Below are 19,170 nucleotides of genomic sequence, written 5' to 3'. Positions count from 1 at the left end.
TGCTTCAGGTGGTTTCAACAAAATCAACTGAAAACGCAACTTATAATGATTTCTCCAGTGTCAAAATTATTCAACCCCTGAACATAATCCCTCACAACAGCACAAACATACAAAACAGGTGTTGTCTCAAGCACACCTGATGCAACTAAACAAGGGCTTCATTAGTTGCACCAGGTGTGCTTGAGCTGGAACATATGAAATACCTGAACTGGCTAGGGGCAGAAAACATGAAATACGAGAACTGGCTAGGGGTAGAAAACATATGAAATATGAGAATTGGCTGGGGGTAGAAAACACAAGAAATACGAGAACTGGCTAGGGGTAGAAAACATATGACATACCTGAAGTGGCTAGGGGTAGAAACATATGACATACCTGAACTGGCTAGGGGCAAAAAACATATGACATACCTGAACTGGCTAGGGGCAAAAAACATATGACATACCTGAAATGGCTAGGGGCAAAAAACATATGACATACCTGAAGTGGCTAGGGGTAGAAACATATGACATACCTGAACTGGCTAGGGGCAAAAAACATATGACATACCTGAAGTGGCTAGGGGTAGAAAACATGAAATACGTGAACTGGCTAGGGATAGAAAACATATGACATACCTGAAGTGGCTAGAGGTAGAAACATATAAAATACCTGAAGTGGCTAGGGGTAGAAAACATGAAATACCTGAACTGGCTAGGGGCAAAAAACATATGACATACCTGAAATGGCTAGGGGTAGAAACCATATGAAATACGAGAGCTGGCTAGGGGTAGAAAGCCGCTGATTTTCTCTAGCAGTGTCTCACAAGTCCATGTGGGATTTATGGGTTGAAACTTTGGAGCTACTCTTTATTTATCATTTTTCTCAACCAGAGTTTATCGACTGTCTCACCTCCTACAGCTTCAGAACGTTTACCTGGAGACTTCGTGTACTTCGGCATAGAACTCTAGAAATAAGCAGATATATCTATTATTCTGTATAGAAATATAGAATAATAAGTCTGTGTCATGTTTAGGGCTTTGCAGCACACTTTATTCATTGCAGTTTACGTGAGTCGACACAAACACAAGAAAAGGTATTAATCTGGCATGTACACACACGCAGGCGCACACACTCACACTCACATCAATCAATAATAACACACCAAACTAATATGCATCAGTTACTTCTTACAAAAGATTGTTTGAGGTGTTGTCGTTATTAATATTACAAATATTACAATTCGGATACCTCTAATATTTGCACTTCACAAACACAGTCAACAACCAAAAGTCACACACTTGCTTCAGTGGATAATTTAATAATCAGATACTGTTGACTTGTACATGAGAACTGCTGCTGTAATCATAAAGATTGTCCTGTACTTATCCCAAGACTCTTGGATTTACTCTTCTACAGCTGTATACTGTAACGATTTGTGATCTCATTATCGGGTGTCACCCAGACGAGGAGGGGTTCGTCTTTGAGTCTGGTTCTTCTTAAGGTTTCTTAAGGACCTACATCTAAACCTAAATCTGGAAAACAAAAGAACATATGATGAACACATACATACAAGTCACAAAAATACATTAAATAGCATTTAATCCAACACAAAAATAAACCAACCACGTGTTCATAAATATTCTAAAGGAGCCAAAAAAAAGTAAAATGTAGGTAAGAAATAAACTGAATTGTTAATCTAAATTTCTATTTCCTAAAATCCTGAACTGCTTCCATACTTTTAAGATAAAACAGCATACAGCACTACAATACACCATCTAATCAATAATACTGGTACCAGTATGCTAATAAAATGTTAAAGCCGTCCCTCTTCTCCTGTTAGATTTGGAAGCAGTGTTGAGGGTTAAAACAGAGATACAGGACAGAACTATCACATCTCTCTCAGCTTTTTTCCAGGAACCTGAAGTGCTACCTCTTTAGCTTTTAGATCCCAGGCCACAGGACTAATGATGGGCTACACTGCTGAAGTGGGGAGTTTCTGGATCTTGCTGTAGAGCTGAGACGGATCATCAGCTGCTTCGTCTGCTACAAGCCTGTGGAACAAAAAGAGGTGATCTAAAGACTAGAATAGTGTAATGTCTTACATTTCTAATCAGTCACTTAATGATCTTAATGAAGCACAGTGAGTGTTGGTGTAATGATAATGATCTGCTCACTGGATGGCAGCAGTGCTCCTGCTAACGTTCACAGCAGCGTACTGAACATCCCTGTCCTCTGTGATGTCTGGAGGATGTCTGGGTGACGGAGACACTTCCTGTGTGTGGGAGTTTTTAAAGACAACACTGGCATAGTGAACATTATTCTGATCATCTGAGGCGACTCTTCCACTGCAGTCTGAGGCTGAGACATTTTCATAAACAGCTGGAGAGTGACACTGAAAGTGAGAACAGAATAAAGTTCATATATGAATGTGTCACATGATCAAACAGTCCCTCCTTTCATCCACACTCACCTGTCCACTCTCACCAGTTCTGCTGTGGCCATTAGCTGAGCTCGACTTCTTCTTCCTGAGAAACAACAAGCACATACGAATTTCAAATGAGTATTTATTTATACTTTTTTTTTTCTTCAAACATATTCAGTATGTTCACTATTAACATACCACATCCACAGAGCTCCTGGGATGAGTGTTACTGTCAGGAAGGCAACCAGTCCCACCATGATGAACTTCAACACGATGTTCTTCTCTAAACCTTCAGAAATAAATTACAAGCAATATGAAGCTCTATGGTTGTACCAGCGAAACCAGTTAATGGCAGTGTTGCTATTTTGATTGGATACAAGCCAATTTTATCACATTTGCACACTGCTACAATTAACACCTACCATAAACATTGAAAACGCTAAGGGGCCGAAAATGTAAGAAGTTGAATACTATTTTCTCTCTGAAATCTTTTGAACCAGTTGTAGTGATGACATTGTATTCCCAAACAAGTTTCCTGAACTTAAACAAAAAAAAAAAAGAAAAGAAAACACTGCCACCCGAGGATTTCTTTACACTGCCCACCACTTTCCCCAACTAGCACAGTATGGTGTAAAACCTTTGAAGCACCCCAGCATCCTGGGCTTCTAATGGATGCAACTGCACAGAACACATATATTGTGGAGGGACAAGGAAATTACCAACTGGTCAAGCCACTATCACAGTCACTGCATCCACATGCTCTATGTGGCCTCAATCGCAGTGGAAAGTCCAGAACATCATGCATCCATAGTTATTCCCTCAGAGTAACATGACCTGCCAGTGGTTTACTTCATCATCATCATCCCTACTATTGTGCCATAGAGCTGCTTTCTGGGACCACTCCACTCCACAGCATAATTTACACCTTTTCTCTAGCAGAACAATGCAGGATGGAGGAGTACATCCTAGAGGCACTACAACAGGGGTATATCCAGCCTTCAACATAACCATACTGGCTGGTTTCTTTTTTGTGTAAAAGATAGGAGGCAGACTCAGACCCTGCATTGACTACAGAGGGCTAAACCAAGTAACTGTGAAGTACAGATATCCCCTGCCACTAGTCCCGGTGGCTCTAGAACAGGTCAGATCTGCCCACATTTTCGACAATCTGGATTTCCGCAGTGCCTACAACTTGATGCGTATCCCGGAGGGGATGAGTGGAAGTACGAATACCTGGTAATGCCATAAGGGCTCTCTAGCGCCCCCTCTGTTTCCCGATGTTTCATTAATGACGTTCTGAGAGACATGTTGGGAAGATATGTTATAGCACAACATCCTGATCTACTCCCCCCCTCTGGGCACTCATGTGCACCATGTATGGCAGGTCTTCAAACATTTTCTAGGACACCAGCTCTATGTTAAGGGGGAGAAATGTGAGTTTCACTGAAATACCATTTCATTCCTGGGTTACATCATCAGCCCAGGCGGAGTCACCATGGACCAAACCAAAGTGACAGCTGTAACAGACTGGCCAACACCCAGGATGGTGAAGGACCTGCAATGGGTCACTCATTTTTACAAGTTCTTTATTCTGGGATTCTGGGAATTGCACACTCAGTGACGTCACAGCTCAAAAAAGGTAGTAAAGCGCCTGGCCTGGAACCCAGCAGTGGAGAAAGCCCTGCGGCAGCTTTACCACCACACTCGTCCTCATGCACCCCGATCCTTTGAAACCCTTTGTTGTTGAGGTGGAGGTATCTGAAACATGGGTCGTTGTACTGCTCTCTCAACAGTTCGAAGAAAAACCCAAGCTGCACTCAATAGCCTTTCTCGAGAAGACTATCCCCGGCAGAACAGAATTATGACATTGGGAACTGAGAGCTACTTGCAGTAAAACCAGCATCAGAGGAGTGGCGCCACTGACTGGAGAGAGCCAATCACCTGTTTGTCATTTTCCCAGACCATAAGAATCTGGAATACCTCGAAACTGTTTTACGCCTGTATCCCCTTCAAGCATGCTGGTCCCTCTTCTATGCCAAGTTCCATGTTACCCTCTTCTATCAACCTGGCACTAAGAACACAAACGCTGATGCTCTCTCTCGTATGCATGCTGCCAAGCCACGAGAAGGCAGTGAGAACCCTATCCTTCCTCCATCTTGCATTGTGTGTGTCGTGGATTTGGAGGAAATATGAGCCTAAATGAATCTTCTGATAATATCCATTACTGATAATAATAATGTCTAAAGTTAGTTAATGTTCTTACAATAATAACATGAGTAGCTTAACATTAAATCATTTTTGTAGTAACAAATTATAATACAGTTTCTTAACTAATACTTACACATTTACCAACTTATTGACATTCATTAATCATTCATTTATGATATATTAAAAGGTACCTATAATTCTGTCTGACACTGTATTTACCCTTCACATCCAGGTGTATTGGTGTAGTTACATAACACATCCAGGTGTGTGGGTGTAGAGTTACCCTTCACATCCAGGAGTGTGGGTGTAGAGTTGTCCTGTCCCAGCCGGTTGTGAGCAGTGCAGTAGTACAGTCCGCTGTGCTGGGAGCTGATGTTGCTGATGCTGTAATTCTGGCCTGTTGTCAGCAGTGTGTCTGCAGCTGCTCTCTGTTTAAACCAGGAGTAGGTGAGAACAGGAGGGTTTGCATCACTGCTACAGCTCAGAGTCACTGAACCCCCCTCCACTGTGTCTCCAGAGGAAAGAACCACTGCTCTGGTGTTTTTAGGGGAATCTGATTAGAAATAAAACACCTGAATCAGCTGGTGTGTGTTCAGGATCAGCATTTGATACAGATATAGATGTACTATGACTGAGGAGAGTAAAATCCACACTCACACACTGGAGGAGAGAGGAGACTGTCATGGCCTTCAACAGCACAGCTGTAACTGACCGCACCACCGACTGCAGCTACAGAGCAGGAGGCAGATTTACACTCAGACACACGCTGTCCGTTCTTGTACCAGATGTAAGTGGGGTTGTTAGACAGAGTGCAGGTGGTGATGCAGCTCAGATTCATGTACTGCTCACTCCAGTCTGATACTGTAACCTTCAGATCTGAAAATAATAAAATCAGTTTATTAATTTCATCTTTTTCTTCTAAGAAAAAGTAATCAAGTAAATGTATAGTTAAGTTGCTTTACCTGTGACAGACAGAGAGACTCCAGGTTGGCCGGTGTATTTGCCTGTAGGATCATCAGTGTAGAATCTGAATCTGTATGTCTGAGCGTCTCTCTCTCTCAGGTTAGTGATTCTCAGACTACAGTTATTCTGGGAGATCTGTGTGTACTGCACTCGGCCCTGATACTCCTCATCCTCTCTCACATCCACAGGTTCAACACCAGCCTGATCTTTAATGAACCAGACTGATTTTATCACTGTGTGTCCTCCAGGGTGTTTATAAGCACAAGAGAGATCAACCGATGCGTCTTTCAGAGCACACACATGTTTACGAGTGTAAGTCACACCCCAACACTTTTTACCCAGTACACCTGAAACACACAGAGAGGTGCACACAGGAAGGAATAACTCTAATGATCTGCACTGCTTTCTTCTAAAATTAATGTGAAATGTGAGCTTGTCTGTAAACCAGTAAAATATATCATAATAAAAGGCAATTAATAAAATCCATCAATTTTTAAAATAAACAATTGATAATTGTTGGAAAATTGTTCTTTCGTGCATGCTGACATTTAATGCCATGTGATAAGATCAACAATTATGTGTTATTGTTTATAAATGTACAGACAGTAAACGTTGACTTTTGATTCATAACATTTTAATATATTAATCCAGATTAAGTCACCGTGTCAAAAGCAATGCCACAGTGACTTGTTAAAGTAATCATCGCTCATTCTTCCTGGAAGATTTGCTCCAAATTCTTCAGATTTCACCTTGTGTTTGAAACTTGTCCTGCTGAATGGTTTCTTTTTTTGTTTGTCTGTTTATAAAGTAGACTGAAGCAAGATCTCTTGTAATTGCTCCGCCCATTTTCCCTTCAGTTCTGACAAGAAGCCCAGGTTCTGAGGATCAAAAGCGTCCCCAGAGCATGATGATGCCACCACCATATTTCACTGTAGTGAATGGATGTAGGATGGTGTTCATTGAGGAATGGCCTGTACTAGGATTGCACCACACAAGGCACGTCACTTGCCCGAATACCAGATCTCAGTCTTCAGAAAAAAAATCACATCATCACTGGGCACACTCATGCTTTCATATGGCTCTTCTGGAGCAATGGTTTCTTTCTAGCTATTTCTAAACTATGGAATTATTTAACCTCTTTAGAATGCTCCTTAGTCTTCATTTCTACACTTTATCTTCGTTCCTTCTGGGGCATTGAATATTTATGTAAGCTGCTTTTTTTTTTTTCCTTCCAGTTTTTGACTTTTGAATTTTCCATCCATTTTCTGTACCGCTTATAATACACAGGATTGCGGCAGGGCCTCGAGTCTATCCCAGGAGACTCAGGGCATGAGGCAGGGGACACCTTGGGCAAGGTGCCAACCTATCGGGGTGTACAATCGCTCAAACACTCACACACTTTTGTGTCTCATCTCTGAATTTCTTTGTGAATTCCAATCTAGTTTTTCTTCACAGCTTTCACAATATTTCTATCATCAGCTGCTGTTGTTTTCCACGGCCGACCTGTTCCATGTCTGGTTGTTAGTACACCAGTGGATTCTTTCTTTTTCAGGACATTCCAAATTGTTGTATCGGCTATGCCCAATGCTTGTGCAATGGCTCTGGCCTTCATGTTGGTTTATCCTTTATAACAAATGTAGTCTTCACAGGTGAAACCCAGGGCTCACACCAACATTAGACATTCAGTATTGTGAAGTGTTGAAACAATCAATCTAACAGGGCTCACCTGAGCAACAAGAAGCACCTGTCAGGCACATGTTCCAATATTTCTGATCACTTGAAACGTGAGTGGGTTCAAACAAAAAGGTGCCATGTTCCAAGTTGTTTAATGCAACCAGATGTAAATATCAACAAATTCTGATCTATCATCCACCATATCCATCTTTTGGTCTCAGTCTTCATGTACATGTAAATGTCTTCAGTGTATCGCAAAAACAAAAGAATTGTTCCAGTACTTTCAGAGGGGACTGTAGGTGTAATGATCAGGTGTCCACGTACATTTGGCCATATTGTGTATATTATAGAATAAAATGTGTGTGTGAGTGTGTTACCTGTAACAGTCAGATGAACAACAGATGGAGCTGATATCCAGTCACTGCTCTGTGTTTTAAATCTGAAGTTATAAACTCCAGAGTCACTCGCTCTCACATTCCTCACTGTCAGCTCACAGGAAGACGTCACTGTTCTTACAGACACTCGTCTTGAGTATTGTGGATCTTTCCTCAAGTCTTGTGGTTCTCCTTCAGAGCTCTGGACTCGATACCACTCTCTCTGTCTGACACTGGAGTGATAAGGTTTTCTTAACATACAGGGGATTTTTACTGTAGATCCAGTAACAGCACAGAGACTCTGAGAGGAGAGAGTTACACTGCGCTGAGCCTGAACTCCTGGAACACACACACACACACACACACACACATACATTGAGAGCTTTTCTGAACTGTTGCAGTAGTGACACAGCAGCACAGAAAACCGCTAGAAAGAGCTGAAATATCTGAAAAGTTTACCTGTCAGTAACACGAGCATCGCTGCTACTGTAATATCTCTCCACATTCTGTGCAACACGGCGACATCCGCCTTCAGACAGCCGACACTTGTAGATCCACCACGTGAAGAGTTTAGGCCAACAGTATCCTTGGGGAAGAATACTAACTGTCTTACTCAGCCTGTTCCTCCTTGACTCGCACTGGACTTGTAAGCAGTTATGAGCTTCTTTACGACACAGAAGATGAGTAGAGCACTTACCCCAGCATTGTGTTATCACGACACATCGTCTCATCTTAGTCTCTTCCTTTTCTTTACGTCAGAACATACGTTCAAGTCTGACTTTTTCTAAACCGAGTTAAAGCTGTACCGTGTCCTGATTTGAGGTTTTGCTTCTCTTTAGTTTCATCCGTTATGACTGTGTGTCTGTCTCTGTTCCTTCAGAAGGCGGTGAGCTCTGTCCAGTCGGGTTTCAGTTTGTCCAGACTGTCTGATAATGACATTCTGAAGGGTGATTTAACCAGAGGCTTTAGTCACAGACATGAGGGATTGAATTTGACCTCACAGCTCTGTACGCTTTCGGTAGTCTGCAAGTGTCTTTTCTTTAGACGCACTTTCACACTTCTCACCACACACACGGTTTTAGGATTTTAGGGTTAATGCTGGTGTGACAAACTTTAAGTAAAAAGTCAACAAAAGGTAAGAAGTAAACGTTTTTAACTGGTCAAATTAAATTAGTCACGTTTTCCCTTATTACCCATTTAAAACTGTTAGATGATTAGCAAATAAGACAAGCTAAATATAGCCAGTTAATGTTAGCAAACATGCCTTGTGGTGAGGCACAACGTCTGGGCACAATGTCTGTCCATGCCGGAACAGTCTGTGCCACTGTAGACGTTAAGTAGCGTGTCATTTTTATTCTTTTGTAAGCATCAGACATTGCCCTCCAATTTTGGCAAAATAAATAAATAAATACATAATAATAAAAATAATAATAATACATTTCTTCCCCTCACTTGGGCCCCTGGACCCATGCCCATAAAGCCTATTGGATAATCCGGCCCAGGTCAGGGGTTCTCGTCCTCAAGTTCCAAGTGCAGTGGTTTATTCATATTCTCTCTCTCTCTCTCTCTCTCTCTCTCTCTCTCTCTCTCACACACACACACACACACACACACACACACACAGAGCTATAGTGCTACACTGTGTAGCAGGAATTGGAGTGTTCTAGAGGTTTTTTTCTGCTTTGATTAATTCACTGGATGCTAAACTGAGCCCATTCGATCGATGTAATGCTTTAACCAGCGCGGACTGTATAGTAGGAAGCTTCCAGAAAGCACACGGAAATGCAGACAAAGAGAACAGAATAGTTGGCTCAATATTTCTTCACACGCTAGATTTAAAAAATAAATAAATAAAGACTGGACGGCGACTGACGGATCAGAGATCAGGATACATTTTTCGAACCGAATCACTAAGCACAGCAAAGTGTTAGCTTGACCTTTTATCATACTCTCTTCCTTTTCATGTCTTTACACAGGAAGACGTATCGTCTCTTACTCTACATCGTCTTCCATCTCCTTTTGTGCTGTAAAATCCATCTCGTCACCTTAACTGATCTTTCTCTGAACTTACTTCAATGTGCGCACGCTACAGAAGGGCTGAGACACTTCTTACCACACACTTCACCCCTTTACATGATACGAGACATACTGCACATGTCCAATGATTGGCTACTCACGTACAGTGGTGCTTAAAAGTTTGTGAACCCAGTTTGTGAATCTTATTCTCCGCGTGATCTTTGTTGGTCGATCATTCCAGGAGAATAACAATGGTCTTGAATTTCTTCCATTTCTACACAATCTGTCTGACGGTGGACTGGTGGAATCCAAACTCTTTAGAGATGGTTCTGTAATCTTTTCCAGCCTGATTAGCATCGACAACTCTTTTTCTGGAGGTCCTCAGAAATCTCCTTTGTCCTATTTTAAAGGATTCAAGCATCACTGTATATTTACATATTGTTAAAAATGGAATTAAAATAAATAAATAAATAAATAAATAAAATAAAAACACTCCAGGAGATTAGGAAAATAATTTAATAGATACCCATAAGATATGCTATACCCGGTAAAACCCCCTGAGAAAAGAGAGTGCAGGCCTTTTATAACAAAGGCATAAGGTCAATCAGTACATGCTTTCTATGATCTATGTCAATACAGCTTATACCACAGCACTGTTGAATTACAGGTTTATATATCAACACGCTCATTCGAACACGTCACCATTTCTATAGAGACAAACGGACGTGCCGCATTACGTCTACTTAAGCATTTATGGAAGGAGTCTCCAGTGTCAGCGCTTTGTAACACTAAGATTTTTTGCAGGTGAGAGAACGACCTGCTAGAACATCAGCGATAACAGGCACTAGCTTGTTTCATGGGTGCTGCGCAACATTAAACGTAACTATAAACTGATTTTTTTTTTTTTAAGTGTCATTCTTTTATAAATAAAATAAATAGCAGTTTCTATCACACTGCTGTGGTATAAGAGGAATAAAAGACTTCAGGATGTGCTGTTCGAGTGTAAGGAAATAACCCACTTCGGGGCGTTAACAGTAACTCTGCTTCACATCATAACACCCCACCGATCCGTTTTATTTTCCCGTCCACTATAAACAGCACGCCCCCCCACAAGTCTTTCATTCTGTAAGTAACTCACTCCAAATACAGTATGCGATTTACAAAGTGTAAAAACGTGTTAACGTTTGCCGTGTGCAAACTCTTCCGCCCAGCGCAGCGTGTCCAGGAGGCTGGTAGAGTCCGTTGCTATGCCGACCCCCTTGGCGACAGTCGCCGAGCCGCCTGCGTTCCCGCCGAGGCGGCTGCAAACAGCCAGAGCCCATTCACTTGCTGAGATAGCAGTCTCACCCTGCACACACACACACACACACACACACACACACACACACACACACAAAATCTGATTGTAACATTGTACGAGACCTATTTGACATACTATTTACTGTAGCAGGGTAGCATTTAACCAATTTTTTTTTTTTAAATTATATGCCAACTCTGTGTGTGTGTGTGTGTGTGTGTGTGTGTGTGTGTGTGTGTGTGTGTGTGTGTGTGTGTGTGTGTGTGTGTGTGTGTGAGAGAGAGAGAGAGTTTTACCTTAGGCACCTGACACGCGCAGAGCACTCTCCCTGATGGCTGAAGGTGAGACAGGAGCATGACCAGGGTGTGCGGCGTGCGCTCGCTCAGCTGGTTTACAGTCTTCATCACCACCTGCGCAATTTGTTCAGAACATGGTTCATTCACGATCTTACACATCGCGCCTGTGTGCTACGTTGAAGCCAGCCATCTAGCATGCCTAATGTTTATATATATTATACACACACACACACACACACACACACAGGTCGTGCTGTGAAATATCTGAATTTATATAAAGTGTATGAATTTATATGTGAAATATTGAATATAAGAAGTTCTTACAGATATGGAGTCGGTGTCCAGCGTGTCCACCAGGACGGCTTTACCAGAGTGTCTGTTCAATAATTCCTGTGCTTTAGCAACAGCCTGTGGAGTAACACACACACACACACACACACACACACGATATTTCATTCTTAGTGCATATGTCTGTAAGTCAGTGAAAGAGACAGAGAGACAGAGAGAGTGGTGGAGAGACAGGCAGTGAATGTGTGAGAGAGAGGGGGGGGGGGGACCTCTTTGAGCTCCAACTTGCGGATGGTGGTGTTGGTGCTCCTCTGTAAAGCCTTTAACCGAGTCTGGATCTCTTTTCTCTGCCACTGTGGGATAGGAGTGCTCTCTGCAGCCTGAACACACACACACACACACACACACACACACACACACACACACACACACACACACACACACACACACACGAAGAATCTAAACATCAGAAGGAATGGATGGAAAAACAGCAGGAGCATCATACAGAAAAAAGGGTGTGGCGTGCATACGTACATCCGTCAGGAGGCCGACCTCTTTAGAGAGCCTCAGCGCAGCTGGCAGTGAGGGGGCGTGGCCAGCTGTGATGCGAGTGGTCAGAGAGTCCACCTCCTCCAGCAGTGCTTGCCCCGCCTCCCGAGCCTTAATAGGTATAAAAAAATAAAACAAAAGCAAATAATTGATTTCCCCCGACACAGAACAAGAATTATTAGTTTCATGTGTTTATTTTTGAGTGTATGCATGGTGGGGCATTTCACTGCTACCCATAATGCACCGAGAGTATTTCAAGGCTTTGCCTGTTTACAAATTTTAGATTGTTTTTAATCAAAATACCAAGACTAAAACTTAGCTAAAAAAATGACCACCTCTCTGTCTATAATTGATCCAGTGCTGTATAGTGCCTTGCGTAAGTATTCACCCCCCTTCCACATTCTGCAGTTGTACAACCTTGTACTGAAACGCGACACCCTGAGAACAGCATCCACACGGTGACGCTTGATGAAGCATGGTGGTGGTAGTAGGATGTCGAACGTTGCTTCTCGCTGCCTAATGAGGCCTCAGCCTCCTCATGGTTGTGCCAAATCCGGTCTGTTTTTTAAAAAATAACGGATTTCATTTAGTCTCTTACGTTTTTGGCGCCGTCTCCAGTCACAGCTATGATGCGACTGATTCCCTTCACCATCTGTCGCTCAGACACGATCACGAGGTCCTGGATTCCTCCGGTCCGCAGCAGATGCCTGATAAATAAACACCAAAAAAAAAAAATTCAGTATTTAATTTACATACTATGCCACAGAAGTGAGTCCATCAACACAAAAACCCTAAAAAAAAAACACCCCAGTATTCCATTTTACTCGTTTCGTAAATGTTATTTAAAAAGTTACATCGACAACTTTAGCAGCTCAAGAAGCTTTCGGTTTCATTGAAAGAAAAAAAAAAAAAAATTAAGCTAAATGATGAAGCTACACCGTTAGCTTCACTTTCACTCCTGTGTGTTCATTACATTACTCTCTCTACTACTTTAAGACAATAAAATGCTATTTTTAGGCCTGTATTCGCGAATAACGATGCAATTGAGTTTGTAGAGCATCGCCGATAGTCTTACGTGCCACAGCAGAGCTCGACAGAGGTGCGTTTGTGCGTATCGCCACTGAGCAGCTCGGATACCGGGACGCCCACGGACACGACGCGGACCGGGTCAGGATACACCTGAACACACAGACAAGTATATCTCATGCGGTCTGTATCAGGGGTTCAAAAACTTTTCGCAAACCCTTTTATTGTAAAATAAATAAATAAATAGAACCCAGAACTCAGAAAAGGACCTCGTCTACAGTTCTCAGTCCTGCGATCTGATTGGCTCGAGCTAAAGGCACTTCCTGTGTGTGGACCACGTCGTTCTGTCGGATGATGGTCTGGATCATCTGCTCCACGTCCTGCAGCTGTGATACACTCAGAGAGGCCTGCGCACACACACAGGGTTTTACTGGAGCTAAAAAATATACCGTTTTGGGGGGGGACTCGTGCAAGGCAATGTAAAAAGCAGGGAGTGTAAAAAGATGCAAACTGCGAGTCTAACGCTGTAGCAGAACCGGTGGTGGCACCTTGGAGCTGAAGTCGAAGCGCAGTCGGTCTGTAGTGACGTGCGAGCCTCTCTGGACGACCTCGGAACCCAGAAACTCTCGCAGGGCAAAGTTGAGCACGTGAGTGGCCGTGTGCTTCACCATGCAGGATAGACGCTGGGCCTACACACCAGCAGCAAACACACACACACACACACACACACACACAGAAATCTGATCGCTTTATCGTTTCGAATTAATCATGATGCTTTTTCGATATTTTACCTCAGACGTTCAGCGGATGTGTGTGAGCATGTTTCTGTGTATGTGTGAACATATGCGCAGTACCTCATCCACATGAAGCTCTAACTGGTCTCCGGTTCTCAGAGTGTCAGCTGCGGTGACCTCATGCACCACATAGCCTCCAGCCACGCGTACACACTCCACAGGGAACAGCACGTCCTGAAAAGAAACACACACACGCACACACAGTTTAATTTATACAGTGTAGGTTGTACATAGGTCTGAGGTGTGTCCTGTATCGGCATAGCAAGAGGGCGAAAATCGTAATTTCGGGACCTCTGTATATTTTGTTATACAATTGGATAGGTTTCCGCTACACTGGTAAGTCGCTAACAAACGTAAACGCAGTCGTGAGCGATACCTGAAGGCCGTCCTTGGTGAAGTAGCCCGTGTCATGTGACTGGCCGCCCTGCTCGGCGTAGAAGCAGGTTCGGTCGAACAGCACCGAACACCGCTGACCCTCGGTGACCTCGGACACCAAACCCTGATCAGTATACAGCGCCAACACCGAGGCTCTACACGGATCGAACGCTGAGATACGGATTAAACGCAAATTATGCAAAAGTCTGGAAAAAAAAAAGGGAACGGGGACATCGGAAATCTAAAACGAACTCTCTGTAAGTACCGTAAGTGCCGTCGTGCTGCAGGACGTAGCTGTATTTCGGAGAGTCGTCCGTGTGAGGAATCCCTCTGCTCTGCAGCTCTGCGAGGCCCTGCAAGTCCGAATGGAGTCCTCGTTCTCCAGCACCCCCTTCAGACTGACTCTGTAACTACAGCACATCAAGACTATTTTTTAAGAAGGAGTCACCAGTGTCAGCGCTTTGTAACGGTCAGAGGTAAAGCTGTAACTTTAAACCGTCCTGAAATCACGAACCTTTTCACGTTCGGCTGCGAGCCGCTCCACTCCACGTTTGTCCACGGTCATGCCGCGCTCCTCCAGCATGAGGTCGACGAGGTCGAGCGGGAAACCCAGGTTCCTGTGCAGAGACCAGGCCACAGAAGCTGGGGAACAAAACGAGGCGAGATTTAGGTTTCAAGACACGATCAAGGCTTTGGTGTGTTACCTGGAATCTAAACGTGTGAGACCTGGAAACTCGACAGCGCTTCCGTCCATCTTATTCAGCGTCCTGTCGATCACTCTCCGGCCCTGCTTCAGGGAGGACAGAAACTGCGCCTCGTTGACGTTAACGATTTCCATGATCTAACGACAGACAGGTGGAAAGAGGAGAACCATTTAGACGTGCGTTCGGTACAGCGCACGTTCACGTTCTTGTTCTCTACGCAAACCAGTTACACCGAGGAGCAGCGCGAAGCTTTATACACATCTCTGGATATTCTCTCGCACGCTCACCCTGTCAGTTTCCGCGTGCAGCTCGGGATACGCGTCACCCTGCGAAGTCAGAGGAGACGGTGCTGTTGAATTCTCAAATCCGACCGGTCGATTCGTTTTCTATGTTGAATGATCGGGACTCACCAGGATGTGGGCCACAGTGGGCACCAGGCTCGCCAGCGCACCCTCTGGAGCCTGCAAGACTTCCGTGGAGAAACGCACTGCTCGGCGCAGAATGCGTCGTAAAACCAGCCTGCAAACATGCAACGCAACACGGAGACGCTGAGAAAATGAGCATGAGAAATACGAGAGATCGCGTATTGTTCTTTCTATTTTCAGTTCAACCCCTATGATGTGTATACTCGTGTTTGAATAATTCTATCTGGTGTGGTGTTCAGAACGGTGCGTGTGTGTGTGTGTTCTTACTCTGCGCCGCTCATCCCGGGATACACCCCGTCTGCGATGCACACGCACAGCGTGCGAATGTGATCGGCGACCACGCGGTACGCCATGTCCACTCGCCCTTTGTCGTCCCCGCCCGTCCTTCCCGAGTAGGCGGCGGCTTTGCTGCACTGCACACACGGGTACAAACCGTCAGTTCTGACATGCGAGACGGAGCGACACTCCGGCTGCAGATAAACACTTTTATTCCTCTTTTCAAAAAGATCATAAAAAGCTGTTTTCCTGTTTCGTTTCTAAATGTACATGGGCCTGACCAGGGAACATGACAGGTGTGTGACTATATGTGTGTGTGTGTGTGTGTGAGAGAGAGAGAGAGAGACCTCATGGATGGCAGACAGTAGCGGTGTGAACAGGTCTGTGTCGTAGTTGGAGCGTTTCCCTTGTAGCACAGTGACGAGTCTCTCCAATCCCATTCCAGTGTCCACGCTGCACTGTGGGAGAGGACGCAGGCTTCCGTCACCCTCCCTACAAACACACAAAGTTAATGACGTTACCAACAACGCATCAACGCAACCTGCTACTACTTGCCCCCCGCCCCCTCCCTTTCTTGCGCAGTTAGATTAGTAGTATATGGTATGCGTTTGCCTGTTGTACTGCATGAACACCAAATTCCAGATCTCCACAACGTCCGGACTGTCCATGTTGACGAGCGCGGCGGCGTTCCGATCGCCTACGTGGTCGTAGTGGATCTCGGTGCACGGGCCACATGGCCCCGTCTCGCCCATCTCCCAGAAATTGTCCTTCATTCCGAACGGAAGAACGCGATCCGGGTGCACGCTGGGAGGAGGAAAAAAAAAACCTGGCGAATGTTATGAGGCAAAAAAATGATCATTGCACTTGCTAAAACACAAGTTTCTCCACGTCACCCTTGCTTCAGTGGACTTTAGAGCTACTGCTGTAATCATAAAGACTTTCCTGTTGTTCAAGCCAGGACTCAACAGCCTTTCAATGCAATTCTGCAGACTTACCTCTTCACACGTCTTCATCGTGGTATATTTTTATACCCTTGTACCACCATCATCATCTGCTGTCAATCACAAACCACCGTTTTGACCCCAAAAGAAAACACGACGCACTGGTCTTCATCGGCGGACGTACCCGAGGCTAAGCCAGATCTCTCGCGTCTCTTTGTCCGCAGGCAGGGCGCTCGCCGCGTCGCCGGAGAAATAGGACACGTAGAGACGCTCGGCCGGGATCCCGTACACTCCTGTTAACAAGCGCCAGGCCATCGTGCACGCTTCGACCTAAACACAACAGAACACAGTGCTTCTACAAACACTCGAAGACTGCGCTACAGGATCTGATCGCGACCGTTTTCCGGAGCGGCGGCTCTGACCGTTCGTCGGAAAGCGACCGGAAAACGTTCGATAGGAAAGTCGAAGCACCTTGAAGTAGTCTCCGAACGACCAGTTGCCCAGCATCTCGAAGAAGGTGTGATGGTACACGTCTCTGCCCACGTCCTCCAGGTCGTTGTGTTTTCCGCCAGCGCGGACGCACTTCTGACTGTTCGCTACACGGCGGTACGAGGCCATCTCGCTGCGCGGGTCAGCACAGCCCAGCAACACGGGCTTAAACTGCAGGGGGGAAATAAAAATAAATCACAACACAATCACAGACATGGGATCAGACTCGGACATCATCTCCACGAGTTAATGTTTTGTCTATGTATTATTTACCATCTTTTTCCCCTGCAATCACTGGCGCATGTAAATAATTTGGGATTCGTTTGCCTTGGAATATACACGTTTCCTGTTTCCTCCAGGAAGAAGTATGAGGTCGCCAAACCCAAACCCCTCCCCAAACCCAGCATCAAGCTCTGTTCTCTTCTGCCAGGAGGTTACAGCGTTGCCATAAATGGATATTACAACAAGACAAACATCAACACAGAAACGACTGAAGGACACCGATTTGCTGTTTCACAATAAACACCTCAGTCTCTGTGATTTAATTTTATGCATGAAGTTTCTCCAAGAGGCCCACACTGTGACAAACAAAGTTAAAAAGGGGCCTCAAGGAACCCCACACACACCTGGGTTAGTCTCTACATTTGTTAGACATTAGGAGGAGGGTGCCAATACTATTTTATTTATTTTTTTTTATTATTTTTTTTTATTTTTTTTTGGGGGGGGGGGGGGGGTTTGGGCATAGAGCTAAAGCTCACTCATGGGATGTGTTAGTAATAATTATCACCAGGGTGCCAATATTTTCTTGGATATGAGTGTATTCCTGTAAATCAGATGTATTATTAATAAAGTATCAGTGCTTCAGCCTCTCTGCCGTAACAGATGAACTCCAGGAGGTGGTTGTGAGGTTGTTGTTGTTTATTGTTGTTGGCTCGCATACCTCAACACTGTACATTAAAGTTGTAGATTTTATACATGCACACTGACTGACCTGATTCATCCCCGCGTTAACGAACAGCAGACTCGGGTCTCCTCTGGGCCGGACCGGTGACGACGGAACAAACCTGTGTCCATGGTCCTGCGTGAAAAAATCCACAAAATTCCGTCGCACGCGTTTGGCCGTGAATTCCTCGCGAACCGGAGACTGCGACAGCGCCGAACATCTTCTCACACTCGCCCACGAAATCTTCAAACTGGCGAAGTTTACCCGCAAAACGCCAATGCGCGCCGCCATCTTGCTTGTTGATATGGCGCGGTGTCCAGTCGGATCCGTATTCGAATAAATCCCGCCTGTGCGCTACGATTGGCTACTATTTGATACTGCGAGCTCGCTGATTGGCGGGGTTTCCACGTCCACAAAATCAGCCAATCCTAGAACAGTAAGCGGTATTTAAAAAAAGGTGGGGCGTTGGTGGGTATTGAATGTGTGCGAAGCGTCCGCAACGTAAAAGCACGGATTTCCGGTTAGATGTTTTAAGATAAAAGTTTGAATAAAGGCACATTACGTTCAAATGACATGACAAAAATGTAAAAACAAATATATACTTATAATTATTAATATAACGCATTACTATTGTTACCTTTCTTAACATGCTAATTAAATATATAAATATTGTACACAATTTACTCAAATTAAAAAGCAGTAAATCATCAAAAGTTTAATTAATTAGCGTGGCTAGGAAATATACATGACGGACAATCACAGCAAATATAAAATAAAAGCAACATAAAATAAAATTAGATTTAATAGAGGAAGAAAAAATTTAATAAAATTCAAGCGTATGCACTCTAAGGCCTCCATAAGAGTGGTCGGTATGTGGAACTAAATAACCTATACCCCTCAATACGGATATAATAAACAAACTTGGAGACCTTAGCAATATATCATTTTGTTTATAAATACAATCTGGAGATTTATCGAAGTAAAATCAGGAGCATGTAAACAACATCCCACATTTTAATGGGAACTGCACAGTCCATGATAAACAAGTGGAAGGTAAGGAGAGGGGGAGTGAATAAAAAATCCTTATATTTAAAAAGAAACCCTTTTTTTTTTTTTTTTTTTTAATTT

The 19,170-nt window shown here is 44.0% G+C and overlaps 2 protein-coding genes across 3 annotated transcripts; both read right to left on the bottom strand.

Annotated features, from left to right (window-relative positions):
* Positions 1 to 533: 533 nt before the first annotated feature.
* LOC128629260 (B-cell receptor CD22) lies at positions 534 to 9,159 on the bottom strand. Of its 2 annotated transcripts, XM_053676508.1 has the most exons (10): positions 8,083 to 9,159; positions 7,627 to 7,962; positions 5,575 to 5,922; positions 5,270 to 5,488; positions 4,896 to 5,165; positions 2,603 to 2,693; positions 2,453 to 2,507; positions 2,157 to 2,374; positions 1,913 to 2,033; positions 534 to 1,514 (listed from the first exon to the last, which is right to left on the bottom strand). In XM_053676508.1, the coding sequence occupies exons 1-9, from the start codon at positions 8,126 to 8,128 to the stop codon at positions 1,955 to 1,957; spliced, it is 1,662 nt and encodes a 553-aa protein (XP_053532483.1). In that variant the 5' UTR covers positions 8,129 to 9,159; the 3' UTR covers positions 534 to 1,514; positions 1,913 to 1,954. The 2 variants fall into 2 exon arrangements, with proteins under 2 accessions (XP_053532483.1, XP_053532482.1); XM_053676507.1 differs by lacking the exon at positions 534 to 1,514 and having other exon boundaries at positions 1,559 to 2,033.
* Positions 9,160 to 10,137: 978 nt separating this feature from the next.
* aars2 (alanyl-tRNA synthetase 2, mitochondrial (putative)) lies at positions 10,138 to 18,375 on the bottom strand. The gene is made up of 22 exons (XM_017458859.3): positions 18,091 to 18,375; positions 17,082 to 17,270; positions 16,795 to 16,940; positions 16,282 to 16,473; positions 16,017 to 16,161; positions 15,661 to 15,806; positions 15,379 to 15,487; positions 15,256 to 15,294; positions 14,991 to 15,105; positions 14,779 to 14,906; positions 14,530 to 14,674; positions 14,266 to 14,435; positions 13,950 to 14,063; positions 13,644 to 13,784; positions 13,365 to 13,502; positions 13,145 to 13,248; positions 12,668 to 12,776; positions 12,055 to 12,180; positions 11,790 to 11,900; positions 11,557 to 11,640; positions 11,233 to 11,346; positions 10,138 to 10,987 (listed from the first exon to the last, which is right to left on the bottom strand). Exons 1-22 carry the CDS (start codon positions 18,331 to 18,333, stop codon positions 10,817 to 10,819), a joined length of 2,979 nt encoding a protein of 992 aa, XP_017314348.1. The 5' UTR covers positions 18,334 to 18,375; the 3' UTR covers positions 10,138 to 10,816.
* Positions 18,376 to 19,170: the final 795 nt, after the last annotated feature.

This window comes from Ictalurus punctatus, chromosome 27 (genome assembly GCF_001660625.3).
Source record: "Ictalurus punctatus breed USDA103 chromosome 27, Coco_2.0, whole genome shotgun sequence".
In the NCBI taxonomy this organism is placed as follows: Eukaryota; Metazoa; Chordata; class Actinopteri; order Siluriformes; family Ictaluridae; genus Ictalurus; species Ictalurus punctatus.
The sequence above is the reverse complement of the archived record's forward strand: the minus strand, read 5'-3'. Positions and strand labels throughout refer to the sequence as shown.

Excerpts from the sequence above, each read along its gene's own strand:
- aars2 (XM_017458859.3), bottom strand. The coding sequence starts at position 18,333 with ATGGCGGCGCGCATTGGCGTTTTGCGGGTAAACTTCGCCAGTTTGAAG. Across the intron at positions 14,436-14,529 it reads GCAGCACGACGGCACTTACG|CGTTCGATCCGTGTAGAGCC; the intron begins GTACTTACAGAG and ends TCCGTATCTCAG. Across the intron at positions 13,249-13,364 it reads GACTGAGAACTGTAGACGAG|GTGTATCCTGACCCGGTCCG; the intron begins GTCCTTTTCTGA and ends CTGTGTGTTCAG.
- LOC128629260 (XM_053676508.1), bottom strand. The coding sequence starts at position 8,128 with ATGTGGAGAGATATTACAGTAGCAGCGATGCTCGTGTTACTGACAG. Across the intron at positions 2,375-2,452 it reads GAACTGGTGAGAGTGGACAG|TGTCACTCTCCAGCTGTTTA; the intron begins GTGAGTGTGGAT and ends TCTCACTTTCAG. Across the intron at positions 2,034-2,156 it reads AGGAGCACTGCTGCCATCCA|GCTTGTAGCAGACGAAGCAG; the intron begins GTGAGCAGATCA and ends TTTGTTCCACAG.